Source organism: Pteropus medius, unplaced genomic scaffold, assembly GCF_902729225.1.
Source record: "Pteropus medius unplaced genomic scaffold, Ma_sr-lr_union100, whole genome shotgun sequence".
Taxonomy (NCBI): domain Eukaryota; kingdom Metazoa; phylum Chordata; class Mammalia; order Chiroptera; family Pteropodidae; genus Pteropus; species Pteropus medius.
Window position 1 is genome coordinate 1510977 of NW_024342474.1, and position 17878 is coordinate 1528854.

The 17878-nt window shown below is 47.8% G+C and overlaps 3 protein-coding genes across 10 annotated transcripts in view; 2 read left to right on the forward strand and 1 right to left on the reverse strand.

Moving 5' to 3' along the window:
- The window catches only part of MBD6 (methyl-CpG binding domain protein 6), a 7469-nt gene extending 3694 nt beyond the window's left edge, over positions 1–3775 (forward strand). The window contains exons 7-14 of the mRNA XM_039865584.1: positions 8–113; positions 285–946; positions 1218–1371; positions 1554–1723; positions 1836–2246; positions 2350–2402; positions 2603–2666; positions 2805–3775. Of these exons, the coding sequence (XP_039721518.1) occupies positions 8–113; positions 285–946; positions 1218–1371; positions 1554–1723; positions 1836–2246; positions 2350–2402; positions 2603–2666; positions 2805–2879 (1695 nt within the window). The 3' untranslated portion in view covers positions 2880–3775. The remainder of the gene's footprint in view (positions 1–7; positions 114–284; positions 947–1217; positions 1372–1553; positions 1724–1835; positions 2247–2349; positions 2403–2602; positions 2667–2804) is intronic.
- Positions 3776–3927: 152 nt separating this feature from the next.
- DCTN2 (dynactin subunit 2) lies at positions 3928–17424 on the reverse strand. Of its 2 annotated transcripts, XM_039865804.1 has the most exons (15): positions 17228–17424; positions 16235–16303; positions 10670–10675; positions 8252–8348; positions 8018–8079; positions 7611–7709; positions 7191–7351; positions 6850–7000; positions 6458–6523; positions 6205–6243; positions 5953–6030; positions 5785–5856; positions 5428–5530; positions 5225–5316; positions 3928–4380 (listed from the first exon to the last, which is right to left on the reverse strand). In XM_039865804.1, the coding sequence occupies exons 1-15, from the start codon at positions 17261–17263 to the stop codon at positions 4294–4296; spliced, it is 1218 nt and encodes a 405-aa protein (XP_039721738.1). In that variant the 5' UTR covers positions 17264–17424; the 3' UTR covers positions 3928–4293. The 2 variants fall into 2 exon arrangements, with proteins under 2 accessions (XP_039721738.1, XP_039721739.1); XM_039865805.1 differs by lacking the exon at positions 10670–10675 and having other exon boundaries at positions 17228–17422.
- Positions 16788–17878, forward strand: part of KIF5A (kinesin family member 5A) — a 44521-nt gene continuing 43430 nt past the window's right edge. For 4 of the 7 annotated variants that reach the window (XM_039865774.1, XM_039865776.1, XM_039865775.1 and 1 more), the window contains exon 1: positions 16807–17138. The gene's annotated coding sequence lies outside the window, so the exon portion shown is untranslated. Of the gene's footprint in view, positions 17139–17878 lie in introns of all 7 variants that reach the window. The other 3 variants (XM_039865779.1, XM_039865778.1, XR_005653454.1) reach the window with 2 other exon arrangements.

The following is a 17878-nucleotide window of genomic DNA, read 5'->3' on the forward strand; positions in this document are numbered from 1 at the left end:
TGCACACCTTCCTCCTCCCCCAACCCTCTCCTCAGGGAGCCCTCCCCAGCCCAGGCACCCCATCCCACCCTCCCTGCCTGGGACCACAAGTGGCAGCCTCAGCAGTGTGCCAGGTATGTAAATGTGGTAGAGCTCCTCTTCTCCTGGGGTTGAAAGAGGTAGCTAAGGCATTTAGGGGAGAGTTTAGAGCTCTTTGGTTTTCTGGGTTGGGGACAGGGAGGTTGGGTTCTTTGGACATTGGGAGAAAGGGTTCCCTAGAGCTGAATCTTTCTTTTCCTTTGCAGGTGCCCCTGCCCCACCAGCTGCCTCCAAAGCCCCCCTAGTCCCTAGCCCTGTGCTTCAAAGCCCATCTGAAGGGCTCGGGTTGGGGGCGGGCCCAGCCTGCCCTCTGCCCCCCCTGGCTGGTGGGGAGGCTTTCCCTTTCTCCAGCCCTGAGCAGGGCCTGGCACTGAGTGGAGCTGGCTTCCCTGGGATGCTAGGGGCCTTGCCTCTCCCTCTGAGTCTAGGGCAGCCTCCACCTTCTCCATTGCTCAGCCACAGCTTATTTGGTGTGCTGGCTGGGGGAGGAGGACAACCTCCCCCTGAGCCCTTGCTACCCCCACCAGGGGGACCTGGCCCTCCCCTAGCCCCAGGCGAACCCGAAGGGCCTTCGCTTTTGGTGGCTTCCCTGCTTCCACCACCCCCTTCAGACCTCCTTCCACCCCCTTCTGCACCTCCTAGCAACCTCCTTGCTTCTTTCCTGCCTCTTTTGGCCCTGGGCCCCACAGCTGGGGATGGGGAGGGATCTGCAGAGGGCGCTGGGGGTCCAAGTGGGGAAACATTTTCAGGTTTGGGAGACCTGCCCCCGCTACTGTTCCCCCCACTTTCAGCTCCCCCTACCCTCATAGCTTTAAATTCTGCGCTGCTGGCCGCCAGCCTGGATCCCCCCTCGGGGACAACCCCCCAGGTGAGGATAGGGGGTGAGTGGGTGGGACAGAACAAGAGGTAGAATAAGAGATGGGAGCTGGGAATCAAAAGCTTTCAGTTTCATGCCTGAAGTCTTCCTTTGGGCCTTGGGGAGGGCTTAGTGTTTGGCTGGGGGTAGGATGACAGTGAGAACTGGGTCTGTATTTAATAAGCATGGCCTTCACATGAGGCTTCAGTGAGATTATATGTGTGAAAGTACTATAAATGTATAGAACACTTTACACATGTTATAACCGTTTTTCTTTTTTTAGCCCTGTGTCCTGAGTGCCCCCCAACCTGGACCACCTACCTCCAGTGTCACCACGGCAACTACTGACCTGGGAGCCTCCTCTCTGGGCAAGGCCCCCTCCAACTCAGGGAGACCCCCCCAACTTCTTAGCCCTCTGCTGAGTGCCAGCCTGCTGGGTGAGTCTGAGGGAAGACTTTTCTGGTATGAAAAAGAAGAAAGGAAGCAGTAAAAATTGGGAGGAGCAGCTGGATGAACTGGGGAAGAAAGTCTTTGAACTGGGTAAAGCCTAAAAGAATAATAGGGTTTGTTCAACCTAATTGGTTTGCCTAGTGAGATCCTTGACTTTATAATTCAACAGGTGACCTGTCTTCACTGACCAGCAGCCCTGGAACCCTCCCCAGCCTGTTGCAGCCTCCTGGCCCTCTTCTCTCTGGCCAGTTGGGGCTGCAGCTCCTCCCTGGGGGGGGAGCTCCTCCACCCCTCTCAGAGGCTTCTAGTCCCCTAGCCTGCCTGCTACAGTCTCTCCAGGTGAGGGTGTGGGATTCTGTCAGGAATTTTTTCCCAAACTGGAAATACAAGCATTCTGAGTTACAAAGCAGAGGACTGTATTTGAGACTGAGATTTTATTTTTTGCCTGCAGCTTCCTCCAGAGCAGCCAGAAGCCCCCTGTCTGCCCCCTGAGAGCCCCACCTCAGCCCTCGAACCGGAGCCTGCCCGGCCTCCCCTCAGTGCCTTAGCCCCACCCCACAGTTCTCCCGACCCCCCAGTCCCTGAGCTGCTCACTGGGAGGGGGTCAGGGAAACGGGGCCGGAGGGGAGGAGGGGGACTTAGGGGCATTAATGGTGAGGCCAGGCCAGGTCGTGGTCGAAAGCCTGGTAGCCGGCGGGAGCCTGGCCGACTGGCCCTCAAGTGGGGGGCACGTGGTAGCTTCAATGGACAAATGGAACGGTCCCCAAGGACCCACCACTGGCAGCATAATGGGGAACTGGCTGAAGGGGGTGCAGAGCCCAAGGATCCATCCCCTCCTGGGCCCCATTCTGAAGACCTTAAGGTGAGTACAGAGTGAAAGTGGTCAGGCTGAAGGGCTCAAGAGAGGCTGAGACTATGGTGCTTTTTCTTAACTTTCCCTACACACACAGTCCATCTTTTCTCAGGTGCCCTCAGGGGTAGTCAGAAAGTCTCGTCGTGGCCGGAGGAGAAAATACAAGTGAGTGTTGGGTCCGCCACAATCCTGGCCTTTCCTCACTTCTTGCTGAGTTTATAGAAATGTCTAAAGAGTAGTTTGGCTCCAATAAGGATGTTATGCCTTTACTGTCCAAATGTATAGTTTCCCACCCAAACTCTGAAATTCATTTGGTGCTTGGCCGGGGGGTGGGTGTGCCTGATCATCTGTGCCCCTTATTGCAGCCCTACCCGGAACAGCAATAGCTCCCGCCAGGATGTTACCTTGGACCCCAGCCCCACAACCCGAGTAAGTGTCAGTGGGTGGGAGTGGGTGAATAAGGGATGAGGCAGGAGGAAAAGAGGGTTAGAGGGAGTGGGGAGAAAATAAAAGACTTCTTGATACCTAGCTGTTTGATCACTTCTTTCAACTTCCCCTCTTGTATAGGCGGCTGTCCCTCTGCCTCCCCGGGCCCGCCCTGGCCGTCCTGCCAAAAACAAGAGGAGGAAACTGGCCCCATAGCAGCCATACCTGGAGCTGGATCTGACCCTGATTGGGGAGAGCTGAGTGCTGAGCCTTGGGAGCCCCTGCCAGCCACCTGCACCTGTGGACAGTGGGTGGGGGCACTACTCCTCACTCAGAGCACAAATGCAAGCCCTTCCCCTACAATCCCATCCTGAGCCATTGCAGGGGGTCAGGAAGCTCACCCCCTCCCCCCCTAAAGCCATGTCACTGAAAAGGCCTGGGGGGGTGGTATATGGCCTGCTCCCCACCAGACTAAGGGGAACACCCCCTTCCCCAGGTCTTTTATTTGTTTAAGTTATTTTTGCACAAATGACTCTTTTATATTTAATTCGACTTCATTGCCTCCCTTTTTAAAGCCAGCAGGCTCAGTTTACAAACCTGTGAGCTACTGTTGGCTGCTGCCCTCCTTCCCAGTGAAAGGTACAAAGCAATAAGCATCATGCATCCTCCCCTCACCCCTCCAACACCCCTCTGTCTCTGGCTCAGGTTGCTCAAAGCACAGATCCCCTCTTACCCTGTCCCCAGGTTTGAAACACATAGCCTCATTTCAAGGTGTAGCCAGCTTTCCTCTACTTTCCTCTGGGATAGAAAAAGGGGGTAAGGGGGCAAAGAGAGCCCTCTGGGCCTCTCCTCCCATACACACTACACTGCCCCTTCTCCCCCCATCAAAACGCTCAGAGACGTTGTGATGATGCGACTGAGGATTATGCAACGTGGTCCAACCGGAGCGGCCAGCATGACCAGCTGTCCAGGGGCTGCCTCCTGCCTTTTCTTTTGTAAAGACAAGACCCTTGGGAGTTTTAATTCTGTTTTGTACTTGCCCTGTGGGGCCTCCACTGCTTTTCTATGGGAGACACTCTTAATTTAACAGATGAGAATATTTTGAAACTCTGGCTCTGACTCTGTACTCATTTTTTCCTTAGTTCTTTAGTATGAACGAGTTAGAATTTAAACTTTCTCCTGTAGAGAGTAGCTTAGACTGCCTAATATGCTGTGAATGTCTCTCAGTGCTGCCTCTTCCCCAGGAAATAAAGCAGGGGCCACACAGAGTACAACAGCATTTAATGGTCAGAAACAGTTGTACAGTGTTACAATCAGCCACAGAAGCTGTGCTGGAGGACAGGACCCAATCTTTCCCCACACTGGACAAAGCAGTATTAGACGTGAGCTGGCATGTGGCTGAGCCCATGTCCTCATCCCTGGGGCCCAAGGAGACACCACCATCTAATAACCCCCAGCTACCACACTAGTCATCAGAGGAGGGATGTAAACCCCACATGCAAGAACCCTTGTCCCTAGTGTCAAATGGGATGGGGATACGAGAGTTATATTTAAGGGGAAACCCTATGTAAGCTGTTAACAGAGTTCAAAGGGGTAGGCATTACCCCTGTTCTCCATCTTCCAAAGGGGCTCACTTTCCCAGCTTCTTCATCCGTTCATCAATGTTGGCAAAATTCCCCTCAACTGTGGACAGGTTTTCACGCATGGTTGTCTGTACCTAGAACATAAGAGATGTTTATTGTCAGGTCCTTACCTGGAAAAAGACCTAAAGAAATTCTCTTAGAACAGAAACAATGGAAACACAGCTTAATAGTCCCACAGCCAGGAAGATTATGGTACTCCAAAGGTAGTACTGTAACTACAGTTAACAGTTTTCTAACTACCCTTGGAGTACCATGGACCTAGCTCAGGGTCTGCCATTCATGCAGGACTATTAAGAGGGCCAAATAAGGTTTTGTTGAAATAGGGTTTCACTGGTTCAAAGTTTTAGAAAACTGATCTAGAGGAACATTATACCAAGCATTTTACATATTTTTCATTTATTTTGATGTTCCTGTGATAATGGTCTCAACTTTAAATACTGCCCCCGGCACTGAAAATAGTGCCTCCAACAGAAACCAAGGATTCACTATGTGCTGGGCTCTGCTAAAAGAAGGAAGGAAGAAAGTAAAGCTTGCTGCTCAGGGTCAGAAAGGAAAAGGAAGAATCAGGTGGGACACTAGCTTTTGATTTGAAAGCCTGTATTCCAATGTACTGTGCTCAGGAGCATTTGGATGAGGATCCAAGAAGGATAGGTTTTAGAGGAAAAACAGGTTTATTAAACAATTCATATTATTTCACCTAGTCCACATAACTCAGGTATACTTTTCAGAGGGTTAAGACAGAGGTTCACAGGTCAAAGGTCGCACAAACACTGAAAAACAGTATGGAGACTCAAACCAACCCCTTGCCGTAACACCATGCTACTACCAAAGGGGCTAAGGCAGAACCCTCTGAGATAAAGCTGGAGAACCTGTCTGTGTGCTGAAGAAGGGAGGTAGCAAACCAATAAAGGCACATACCTGGGACAAGAGGGTGGTATTGTCCTTGAGGGAACTAGTTATCATCTGCTGTGTGGTATCCAAGTGTGTCAGGAGCTGACTGAACTGCATGGCTGCAAAAGAAGAGAGAAAACATGGGGGAGGTTAGACTCCAAGAGGAGGGAAGGGAATAAAAGTTGCCTACTTTCCAATTGTGCTGAGTACTCCTGGCAGCTGCCTCCCACCTTGCTCATGTAGCTGCTTGATGGTGACAAGTCTCTGCACCAGCTCAGGAAGGGTGGAAGCGATGGGGCTCCAACGCTGTATGGTTTCATATAGCTGGTGCACCTGGAGGGATGTGACAGGGCCCAGAGGGGATGACCCAGCCATCAGTAAAGTACATACTAACTAATAGACTAGGGTGGGGCAAGGTCAAATAGGTGAGTATAGAACGAAGCACTGCCCTGACTTTCTCAGCTGGTAAGAATTTGTGAAGACAGGGACCTGAGGGATTCAGTGCTCTCATCAATATCACCAGGATGACTCAAAGAACATAAGGGAGCAGAAAAAGGTATGAAGATGGGGAAAGACGTCTTCCTGACCTTGCTCTGTGTATCTGCATCCTCTACAGAAGCTTTATGCTTGGCAATCTCATTCATCTTTCCCAGGACACTCTGTATGCACAGATTTTAAGGTTGATATTAGTAAGGGCATCCAGGGCTTCCAAAGTCCCAAGCTACCTGTAATTCACTTTGACCTCCACTTAATACCTGTAGCCGAGCCTCCACTTGGTCCAAAACTGCAAGGTCCAGGGAGCTCACTTTTGCCTGCAACAGCTCTACAGTTTCCTGTAGGTAGGAAGTGGGACAAGCTTCATAAAGGGGAAGGGATCAGACTATAAAGAGACCACCCCATTTTCCACTGGAGGTAATAAATATATAGCTACAGACCTCAATTCTCCAAGCAGCCCAATACCAATATTCCTTCTGTAATCCAAACACTACTGTTCCTTTCATACTCACCGTAAGGCAGGCTCCCTGTAGACCTGCAGAGAGGGGATTCTGGTGGGGAAAAGGAGGAAAGAAATCAGTGGTTCTAATACCTCTATGTGATCACCATGTTCTCCTATTCTTTATGTTCTAGTTGGCAGCCCACTGGTTGATCCTGTAACTGAAGCCCTTTCCCGACTGTTCCCAGAATTCTGTGGAATGCTGTGGACCTCAGGCTTATGGTGCAGGATGTGAGGGTCAGACTAAGTACAGGAGAGCACCTGACCTGGGCATCTTGATCACAGCGTACAGTTGCTTCCAGCTCTGTCAGGCGCCTCTCAAGTTCTGCAACCTAGGGGGAGGAAGGAGGTGAGATTTGCTATCTACCTGCCTGCTGGTACAGTGGGAGGTAAGATCTTGCTCTTCTCTACTTGTCTGCTTGCCACTCCCCTCTCCCCTCTGCCAAGGGACTCCTTTCCCTGGAACACATTCCTAGTTACAGTCTTAAAATCTTAACCGAAAATAGATGGGTAAGGGAAACATGGAAGATCAGATATCAAGAGGAATCAGAAGCGTTCCCAGCACCCTCTACCCACAACTGATCCCTTGGAGGAAAGCAGGAAAGTCTCTAGGGCCACATCTCCCCTGACCCCTCAACCAACACTACTATATACTTACTTTGGCAGCTTGAGAGAACTTGTCCTGCTCAGGCCGAGAATGCAGTTCATAAGTGACTAGGCTGCCATCTGGGAAGGTCCCACTTGTGGTCTTTCCCCCTGAACCAGCCCCTTTGCTGTTCTTTGTTGCTTCTAGCTGCAGCAGCAGACGCCTGGGTCAGGAGAACAAATAATAATATCATGACTTGAAGGAGGTGAGCCAGCCCAGTCATTCTCATTTTTACCACAGTCAATATTAAGGAACAGCTAGGCCACTTCTTCCCTTAATAGCCCTGTCAGTACCCGGCTGAGTCCCTCTACACCCCAATCAGCAATGATTTCCCAACCAAGCAGGGTACCTACTTAGCCAGAGCTCCATCAGGGTCAGTAAGGTTGATCGCTGCATCTGGTCCCAGTAGCTTCTCCAGGTGGGAAGCAAGCAGCTGCTGCTTCAGGGCTGCCAGCTGTTTAGCCAGCACCACGGGGGTCAGCTTCTCCTCAGTGGCTGACTCCTTCACTGCTGTCTGGTATGAAAAGTAGACAGAGAAAGGTGGCAAGAGTGAATCAAGAAAATAAAATGGATTAAGATCCAGCTGTGGCTGGAAGTCACTGGGATGGTTTTTACGCACCTACAGCACCGAATATAGATTTATGTATATTCCTAAACTCTGGAAACTTCAGCCCCCTTATCTAGCAGCTTAGGGGATATTTCTCCACCTGTTGGGAGGTCCTCCTCTGCTATATAAGTCATAGTAGAAAGGGAAGAAGAGTGCTTATAGTTACCTTGATTTTCTCGACTTCACTTGTCAGCTCTTGGACCTCATGCAGGAGTCGCTGATACTTTTGCTGGGGTGTCTCTTTCACTCCCAGACCCTCTCCAAGCTAGAGAGCAAGCGTAGATGGTGATGTGACACCTCCCAGCACAGGGAACCCCAATAATTTATCCAAACGCTGGGCCTCAGTGGTAAGGGTATTATATCCAATTCAGAATCCACAAAACTACTACAGAAGAACTGAAATAGCTGGAGCTTCTCCAGAGCAAACAGCAGAAGGACAAAGCATTCTCAACTGTATCCTGCAAGGTTCCTCAGGACCTCCCATCAGAGAGAAACTTGGAATCCACCTGTATCCCTTGATCTCCTACTAGATAGGATCACTGCACCATTCCCATCAACACACACACAACAAACCATCTCATATTCTCCAGATTCATATCCTGTCCTCTTGGTTTTTCCAATTCGATCTGAGAAATCTGTCAAGAAAAGAAGATGGCATTGAAGGCTTGATCTAGGCCCAGCGCAGTCATGGTCTCAGGTGACAATGAGGGCTTCCCCAAGAGATCTCTATAAAGGACCCTTTCCCAAAGCATGTCATTAAGGCCTGAAGACAAGCTTCCCCCCACCTAATTTCCAGCCCAGTCTCACCAAGTCCCTTTGTCCCCACTCTCTTGTCTTTGAACTTGTCATAGGCAGCATTGGGATTGACAATGATGTGTTCCACACTTGTGCTTGTCAGCTCCTCCTACAGGAATAGGTAGTTCAGGCCTGGGGCAGACTCAATGACACTCTAGAACTTCCTCACAAAATCCCCAAATCATTAGGAGACTAGGCCCTACTTTCCAAGAGGAAAGAGGGGCAGCTCCATTTTAAGCTGCTGACCCAGGCTCGACCTAGGAAGCAGAAGCTTCCTGGTAAATTTGGAGTCCCAGTTGTATAAATATTAACACCCTGGATCAACTAGGAACAGGCAGCATAACCTCTCCACCCACTCTGTATACATAAGCCTTCCCATTTCCCCACCCCAGTCATCTGGGCCCTCCCAGTTATCTGGCACACACCATGCACTCAGGGCAAGAAACCAACCTGACCTCTTTTAACCTCCCCCTCCCAAAAGTAAATGTCCTTGCTGCTGAGGAAGTCCATTTTCAAGCAATCCTCCATTCTTGCTGGAGGAAAAGAAGAGGGATGGCAGACAGGCTACAAACTCTAAGAGTGACTACTAGGACTTTTAATATGCTGCCAAAGGGAAGACACCAGCTCTCAGATACAAAAGTAAAGTTGGCTGACAGAGGGCCTGACCAGAAGCCCTGTTTCCAGGCTGCCACGAGGCCAGAGAATTCAGGAAATAGAGAGAAGAGGCAAGGGCTCACTGTATTATTTTTTAAGGGACATCTTAGAAGCAACAGGCAGCAGTATCTGCTTTCCAATAGTACCTGTGGGCAAGGCCCACATATAAGCCCTGAAATGAAGATAGCCCAGCATTTTTTTCAAAGAGAAGCTGTAGCACCTTCCCCTTCTCCCTGAGCCCTCCACTGTCTCTCAAGCGCTTAAGCTCTTTCATAAACAGGCGACATGGTGAAGAAAGTGAGATTTTACTCTAGAAAATGAAGCAGAAAGGTTCCTTCCTTAGTCGGTATCTACTGGCTGTTCAGATTCCAACAACTACACCAAAATTGGGTACTTCAGACTGTATGTCTCTCTTTCAATTGTCAGCAATCTGAAAGCTATCACTACATTACTGAAGGGGAAAGGAGACTCAGGAATCCTTTTCTCTTGAGAATGACATCTCCACCTTCTACGGGAGGAAGGCAAAATGAGTCTTCTTTCCTTTAACTGGAACAATGGTTCTCAATGCTGGCTGCACAATAGAACAGTTTAGAAAATGTTAAAATAAAAAAAAAAAAGAGGCCTAGGCTCATCTCTGTAGATTCTGATTTATTATTCTGGGGTAGGGCCAGGGAAGTAGGCCAGTTTCAGAACTACTCAGGTGATTCTAATATGCAGCCAGGACCGAGAATCTCTGTCTGTGTGTGGGTACTGGACAGGAGTGGGAGGTGGGGTGTGATGATGGAGAGAAAGAGAAAGAGCAGCAGACAGAAGCTCCATCCTTCATCTCTGGTTTGCTATTAGAGAAGGAATCTGTGTGAGTGGCAGCTTTAAAGATAAGGAAGGAGAGGCAGTAAGGAGAAAATATTAACTTTGATCTTTACCTCTTCTTCAGGGAAGTGCTGGGCAAATGAACAAGAGATAAAGATTAAGGGAAAACAAAAGGTTCAATGTCCCCAATGTACCTAGGGGAAGAGACAACTGAGTCCAAAATTATTATCTCTTCGATCTTCTCTGAAATGTTATGGCCAGAGCACCCACCAGCGAAATCACTGTGCAGTCTCTAGCCTCTCTCTATATAAGTAAAGTGTTTGAGAAGGACTCATGCTCAGGAAAGACAACCATCTTCTCATGAGTTCACATTCAAGAATATGTCACTCCTCCCTATGAGTGCCCCAATCAAGGCCAATGAAGTAGAAACTCATTTTTTGAAAAATCCTCTTAAAAGAAGAATGGGAGGCATAGTCTACAGACGAAGGAAAGAAAGTAATCATAAGGGCCAGGCACTATGCAGATGAGAATCTACTTTCTTATTTACTTTCCTAAATAGGGAAGGGGTAGAGTAAAAAAAAAAGGTAAACACACAGAATGTGAGTTTCAGAGGTTCTGGACAATAACAGGGATGGAGAGTGCTTTCGCCTCACTATTCCTGCTGTAGGGGTATGTCCTGGGTCAGGAGTGCTGCCCAAAGCTGGCAGCCCCGCAGAGTCTAGCTGAGGGTATGGCCCTGGAGACTGAGGTGGGCAGAACACTTTAGTCCTCCAATGGCACCTATTCCACCAGTGTCTCAAAGATCTGGGGGGCAGTGTTGTTACAGTGATTTGTGAGATGGGAAAAGGTTGTCAGCTGGGGTGGGGCTGAACAGATTAAAGATTTAGTAGAGACACAAGGACAGAGAAACAACTGCCCATCACAGCACACCCCATTAAAAAGCAGATGAAAGGTCAGGCTTCTTACCAGCTCCTTGTGGTTTCCCCAGAGGTGAGAAAATCAAGAGTTAAAAGGAAAGGGAGTGGGGAAATGGGGGTGAGGGAGGGAAAAAAAAAAGACAAAAATTGTTATTAGCAAATTGTCACATGCACTACATGACAGTCTTCAAACACTGCACCACAGGGCCCAAGGGAGCCTAGCAAAATTTGGGGGCCAAGAAATTTTAGCTGGGGTCATCACATACCCCAAGAGAAAGAAGAGCTGGGACTTTCCTCTCTGGTGGTGAGGATGTCATGAAGCTTTTCCATTAACAGCAGCAATTCAGCATCATCTGAGAACTAGTAGTTAGATGTTGAAAGCTAGTGGCATGGACTAGGAAAGTGGAAGAGAAGGCTGAGGTGGAGGGGAAGCTGTAATGACAGAATGTGAAGCAGAGGCTGTGGAGGTTCTGAGGACCTGTAACTGATTGAGTCCATAATTCTCAAGTGGGGAGTTCATGGCTCAAGTCTTCCTATCTCCTGGTTTCTCTAGTTTTGAAGTAGACATATGGACGGCAGATTCAGTCACAATGAGGGCGATCACATGGGTGGTTTGGTATGACTTTAGGATAAGCAGAATAAAACATGTCAGGTACAAATGGTAGATTTAGGGAAATATGAAGTACCTAATTGCAGCCCCATTCTCATTCTCCACTGCCAGAGGAGAGGCAGGGCAAATCTTGGTCCCTCGTGTAGACTGGTGTGTTTGAATCCATCTTGAGTGCTAGGTAACTCACCCTGCAGCTCTAAAGGAATCCAGAGCAATTCTGCCATGATGTGCTAGCACAAAGAGTCCAGAGGACATCAAGATTCACGGCTACTAGCCCATGTACAGAACATGTTTCTTCAAACCTCTGTTCACAAGATGTACAAGGGTTGGAGGGTAGACAAGGGGGAAAGGCGAGAGTATTTCAAAAAGGCCTTATTTTAGTCCAGGCCACGTAGATAAGACTCCCAATTTCAGGCAAGACTGATAAAGAACTGCCAGAAGGGGGAATCCACCTGTATGCCCTGCCTCTCCAGGAGCTCTACTGATGAGGAGATAGAGTTTGCAGGATCAAGGATGTTTATGTGTATATGAAAACATATGGTGGGATAACAACAAGACACTTTTCTCAGTTCAGGGTAGAAGTGGACTTGGGTCCTGTGATCTAGGCTGAAACGCCCTGCATTGTGGGTGTAAGCACTTATAGGTGCACACATGCAAACACATAAGGGGAGACACACACACCACATTTTTCTCTTACTTCCCCCACCAAGCTAAAAACAGCTTGGGAGAAACTCAAGGAGAAAGAAGACAATGGGCCATTAGCTCAAGTTCAAATCATGAGGAACAATCAAAATGGGAGAGGATAGAAAAATCAAAGAAAAGTGGCATATTAGTTTGTAAATAGTATAGACCATCTCTAGGTCTATCCTATGGGTGGGCTGGGGAGATGATGAGATTTTAGGCATAATTCCTGTAACCTGGAGTATTAACAGTCACCATGGGAACCTAGTACACCCAGCCACCTTGACTGGAAAATTCTAAGTACCCTGATTCCAGGTACCACTTATCTGGTACATGATTCCCAGTCCTTCACACTAATAGACTCCCAGACTCTCCAGTGCTGTTTGGCTAAGTGGCTGTGCCTTAGAGAGCAAGACTTGAGGTCTGCATCACACAGGGGAAGAGGGCACTGCTGCTTTCTGAGCCTGCTCAGGCTCTATGCCAACTATGCAGCTAGGGGGACTTTGGATCCATGATGACAAGGAAAATGGATAGTACTGTAAAATAAAACTGTCCTGGATGGACCTACATAGTGCTGACCATCCATTTCTAAAGGAGAAGGTACAGAAACAGAAAGACTTGTGAAAGCAGAAATAACCCAAATTATTACATTAATAATTAATATCAAATTATTACTCCTCTCCTACCCATTTACCTTTCTCTAAAGACTTAGCATAGAATATTAAAATGAGTCTTTTTCCAGGCATAATCCACATAAAGTGAGGATTGTGGCTGTTCCCTTTGTTCTCCCGCTTTGTCTAGAATGGCTAATACTCATTCCTTTTCTCTTAACTCCATTTCAGTCTGAAGAGAAAGGCAACCTCCTTCTAACTGCAGACCCTAAATGCCTTATTTCCAAAAGCATTCCTAGCCTCCATGTTTCTATCCCATTCTCCATTGGACAGTTTTATTCTGCAGACCTCACAAGGGGAAGAGACAATGATTTATGGATCACAGTTGTGCTTCTAAACCTTGATTACTGATCCTTAAACATAAGGCCAGCAGACGCCTTAGTGATTGAACCAGGGACTCTGAATTTAAAACGATTAGCTACAATAGCACAGCGACAGAGCATTGCATGCGAGATGGCAGATGAAAAAAACATGCAGAGAAGAAGCATCGAATGGTCTTACTTGTGCAAACTAGTGTCCAGGCAAGGTAGTGAGGAGGGAGGATGGGGGAAGCATTAGGAAAAACTCAGGTAAGTTCAAGTGCGCCAACAGTTAATGAACACAATCAAGCATACTCTATGATATCCCAAACTGTAAGGAAAAGAACCTACTGTTTCTCATTTCAAGCTGGTGGAGTGTCCAGCAGTACCTACACTTTGGAGAACTGAAGTCTCTGCCAGGGCCCCACCAAACTATGGCAGGTCATTTTTTCCCCTTTCACATGGCATTGAGGATAGTTATGCAATAAAGGGAGAAACTAAATCCTGTTCCTAGTGAGGTTTTCTAAACTTATTCCCCTTGTTCCAGCAATTCAAAAGCCATGAGCAGAATGCCTCACAGACCCAGCGGGCTACAGGCCCAGTGGGGAGGGAATTCCAATTGGGAATTGGCTTTCTTGACATTTTAAGAAAAGTCTCCAAACAAGCTCATCACCCCAATCAACACAAGAGTGTCTGAAACACAGAGAGAGAATCCTCCTAGATTGAGGAGGAAAGGACTAGCCTGTGAAGTTTTCTGGCCCATTCATTTTAGAATATTTTACTTCTTGCTAAAATTGTTTTTAAGGGATAGTAGGAAAATCAGGATCATCTTTATCAAAATTAAAACCTTCTACTACTTTCCTTTCTCATCCTCCCCACTATGGGAATTGCAAAACTTTTATGTTTAAGTTAAACTAGCAATTACAATCTTCAAAAGATATTAGAGGACATTATTCCTTCAGCAGACTATTTCTTCACAGTGGAACAAAGAGGAAGGAGGTTAAAAGATGGGGCCGAGTGGAAGTGGGGGAAATCAATACTCTGTCTATTCCTTTAAATAAAAATCTGCAGAACGCCTCCAGCTCCAAAAGGTTCTATAAGAAGCTGGTCATATTGGTTTTCTCCAGGGAAGGGCACTGAGTGGTGGCAAGAGAGACGTTTGTTCTATGTGCACGTATTACCTATTTTAAAAACCAGTAAAATTAAAGTTGAAAGGCAGAGCATGCTGTTTCCAGAGGTTAAGGTGACTGAAAACCACATGGTTCAGCCACAACTGTGGTGATATGCACTGCTGTCTGTGCTAGGTTTTAAGAGGGTAGGTGAGAAGAGGATAAGCTGCTGGTGAGAATTCAGGCCTCATGGACATGAGGTTTCTGGGTTGTCTAAGTACTACCCACTGCTCCTCAAATTGCAAATTTATGTCACTATTAAGAGCAGTAGCAGAACTATTACTCAGCTGACTTCCCGAAAGCTGCTGTCCAAAGGCCCAGAGGGACATGCAGGTGCCAAAGACATTATCTGACATAAGGAAACATCTCAGCACCCCACCACCACCACCACCTAAGGCTTCTGTAGCAGCTGAAGGTCTCCCCACCCCACTAACTCCTCCCTAGTGAGAGTCATTTAGCTGAGCCTTAAGTGATGGAGTATTTACCATCCAGCTCCTATACACTTCTATACTGGCATCCTGGGCAATATGCCCTGGCAAATGAACATTTATGGTATTCTCTTCCCATGAGATGCTACTAAAATAGGCTGCTAAGGCTCAGCAGAGAGAAGTAGCCAATCAGGGCTACACATTCAGGTTCTTCCATCCCCAGAATGAGGCATCATTCTCTTTTTATTAAGAGATATCTCAGTACTTTCAAAGGGAAAATTACAAAGAATTTTTTGATTTGGAAACGGGACTGCTGTGGTACTACCTATTTCTATCATGGTCAATGACAAAGGGACAAAGTTCCATTCATTATCTCGCCATGAAGGCTTGGCATTTTACAGGCAGAGGCCAGAGTTGTGCAGTCCCTGAACCGTGGCAGTAGAGTGAAGTCCTCATCATACATACTCCTGTGAGATCAGAGACAGCTTTCAAATAAGATACCTCTTGGGGTGATAGATGCATACTTAGGTGCATGAACAATAACAATGTCTGCATTATTTCCAGATACTCAGGCTTGGGGGAGACTGACACGCCAGCAAGTACAGAAGCCACAAGGAACACACCACTGTGAGGGTACAGGGAAGGTGTTTCCCATAAAATAGGAACAACTTCCACATGAGGGAAATCAAATAAAGAATAAGTGAGTATGCCAAGCCATACATTATAAGCCAGCAACCAGCATTCTCCAGAACTAACCAGCCCCACAGACATAGCCACAGCACTTACAGACACACATACTAAGCCTGTTGCCGTTGACTCTTGATTACAACTTTACTTCCCACCATCCATGTGACCCTAGTCCAGCTCTCTTCAGAAATAACAGAACCTAAAACACATCCTTTGAGAAATGGTAATAGATCTTTGTTCCCCTTGGCACTTCCACACAGAAATTTTTACTATGTTGATTTCCATTCACTCAATTCATGTCTCCTATATGTATCTTAACTCCCGCATTAGTCTGGGGGATCCTTAAGGGCAGGGACATTTCTTCCTCTGTATTGCACACACCAAAAAAATCAACACAGAATGAACACATTCAATAAACAATGCTAAGTGCTTCCGCTTATTAAAATGTGTCCACAACTAATTCCTTCCTCCTCAGAGTTCTTGGATCTGAAAGTGCTACTAGGGCCTCTCCTCTGCTGTTATCAAAGATTTATGTTCTTCCTCAAATTTGTTTTGCTCCGACCAGGTCCCTCATATTTCTAAAATCTCCAAATCATTTTCTTACTCCTTGCCCAACAGATACTGGATATTCATATGAAAGAGTATTTTTCTAGACTTCAAAGTCTAGCTCTTGGTAGAATACTAGTGAACATGTATCGAATGACATATTTGTGAACTGAAGGCCTAGTTCCTAACCTCGAGCAGTTTATAAGTACTCAGGCTTCATGATTCATTACCATGGACTAGCACCAGGGGCCTAAGTTACTAGCCCCAAAACTAACTGTTTTGAGATATTTCAAAGGTCAAGAGTTGTCTTGTTAGTTGGAATTCCACTGACCCGACACTCCTTCCTGGCACTGCTCATTGGTAGCTGCATGCATAGCAAGGCCTTTGCAAGCCCTGTAACCTGCACACCACCCAGACTGGATTGGCATACCCGCTTATTGCTGTGGCTCCCCAGAAAAGGGAAAGGGCCTGCCTGAGGGAGAGAAGTTAGAGTGCCGAGTCCTGAAGCAGCACACAGTCTTACCGCATCAAACTCCGCTTGGTCATCCTCAGGTAGGTCGCTGGTTTCATAAACATCTGGCTCGTTCCTGGCCTGCAGGTAGAGGAGTGAACACCCAACCTCACTACCCAGCATCCACTAACATCCCTGACCCTATTTTATTTGAACAAGTTAACAGAGAAGGCAGGCTGTAATGCCAGAATTCTGTCCCTTCTTTTCCACATGCCCAGTTAACTGCACACCAGTTCCCATGTCTTAGAGGGATGGGGATGACAGTGGGGCAACTGGGACCTGATTGATGGTACGTAGTGAGTGTAACTGATGACAAAGATGTTACCCTGAATCTTAAGGAGGGTGGATCCTTAGCAGTCATGTCAAAAGTAGAAAGGCTATCCTCAAATTAGGTCCTGTACACCACTACCCTGGCACAAGGGTTGAGAGTGACTCACAACCTTAGAACCCAAGGTCCTGTGACCCAAACCCAACCCTGAGTATGCAGGCAGGGCAGCACAAAATGATACAAGCCAGCATGTGTGGGGTGGGGTGGGGCGGGGCGGAGTTGGAGGGGGACACTCCCCAGAGGACAGAGTTCCCCATCTGGCACAAGAAGAGTTCTTATACGGTAACCTCTTCCTTGGCAGGGTGAAGGCCGTCGCTAAGTGGCCTAGTACGTGTGTCGTGTGTCTGGGGTGGGGATGGGGAAGGCTTATGGGAAGATTTGGGGAGACACGGGTAGTGTTGACACGAATGAGCACAAGTGGTAAGGGCCCGGAGACGATTTCTGGGCCAAGAAACTGGGGACCGCCGGAAAAGGGGCCTGGTAGGCCTTCCCATGACCCGGCCCAGTCAAGTCGGAGAAGTCCGGAAGATGCTGCGGCCCGTCCAGCAGCAAGTGGCGGGAGCCCTGGGGACGGAGAAGGGGCTGCAGGTGAGAGGGCTCACGGGTTGGTGTCTGTTGGGGGTCCTTAGTAAGTCAAGGGCGCAGTCCTGGGGAGAAGGGGCCGGTCCTGTACTCACAATGCCGGGAAGGTCAGCGTATTTAGGGTCCGCCATGGCGGCGGCGAGGCGGGGTTGGGGGACCGGGACCTCGGCAGAGCCGGGGCCGACGTTCGAGTGGGGGAGAGGCTGGGTCCGGGTCCCAAGCTAAAGCGGCAGCAAAGGGAGCGGCGGAGGAGGCGGAGGAGTAAGAAGTCTCGCGACAGCAGTAACACAAGAGAAGGGTAAAGCAAAAGTCGCGAGAACAGCCCGCTACCACACCCCTGAATGTGCAGAATGAGCTCGAGAGAATGAGGTGTCAGGCGCGAGGCGGGGAGGGTGGGGGTGACGCCGCAAAGGATTGTGGGATATGTAGTCTTGGCCGACAGAGGCTTGGGCGGGAGATGACAATATGCACCTTGGGAGTTATTTCATTAAAATTTTTCTTTAATTTTTACATTAAATCTGTGAAAGAGCTTTTGTAATTCCTGTTTTTCAAATGAATAAATTCAGATTCTCAGAAATTAAATGGCTATATAAAAATAACACAATTAGGCATGCTGTGGTACAGCCAGGAATTCAGAAATGACGATAACGACTAAACTTTAAGAAAGGCTTAGTCATATTAGGAATTAAAAAGTTAAATAATAGTCTCAATTTAGGGCTGTCAGATAAAATATAGGACGCCTAGTT

Coding starts and splice junctions, on each gene's coding strand:
- DCTN2 (XM_039865804.1), bottom strand. CDS start 17,263: ATGGCGGACCCTAAATACGCTGACCTTCCCGGCATT. Junction 16,304..17,227: donor ACGCTGACCTTCCCGGCATT/GTGAGTACAGGA, acceptor CTCTACCTGCAG/GCCAGGAACGAGCCAGATGT. Junction 7,710..8,017: donor AATCTGGAGAATATGAGATG/GTTTGTTGTGTG, acceptor CTTGCTCTCTAG/CTTGGAGAGGGTCTGGGAGT.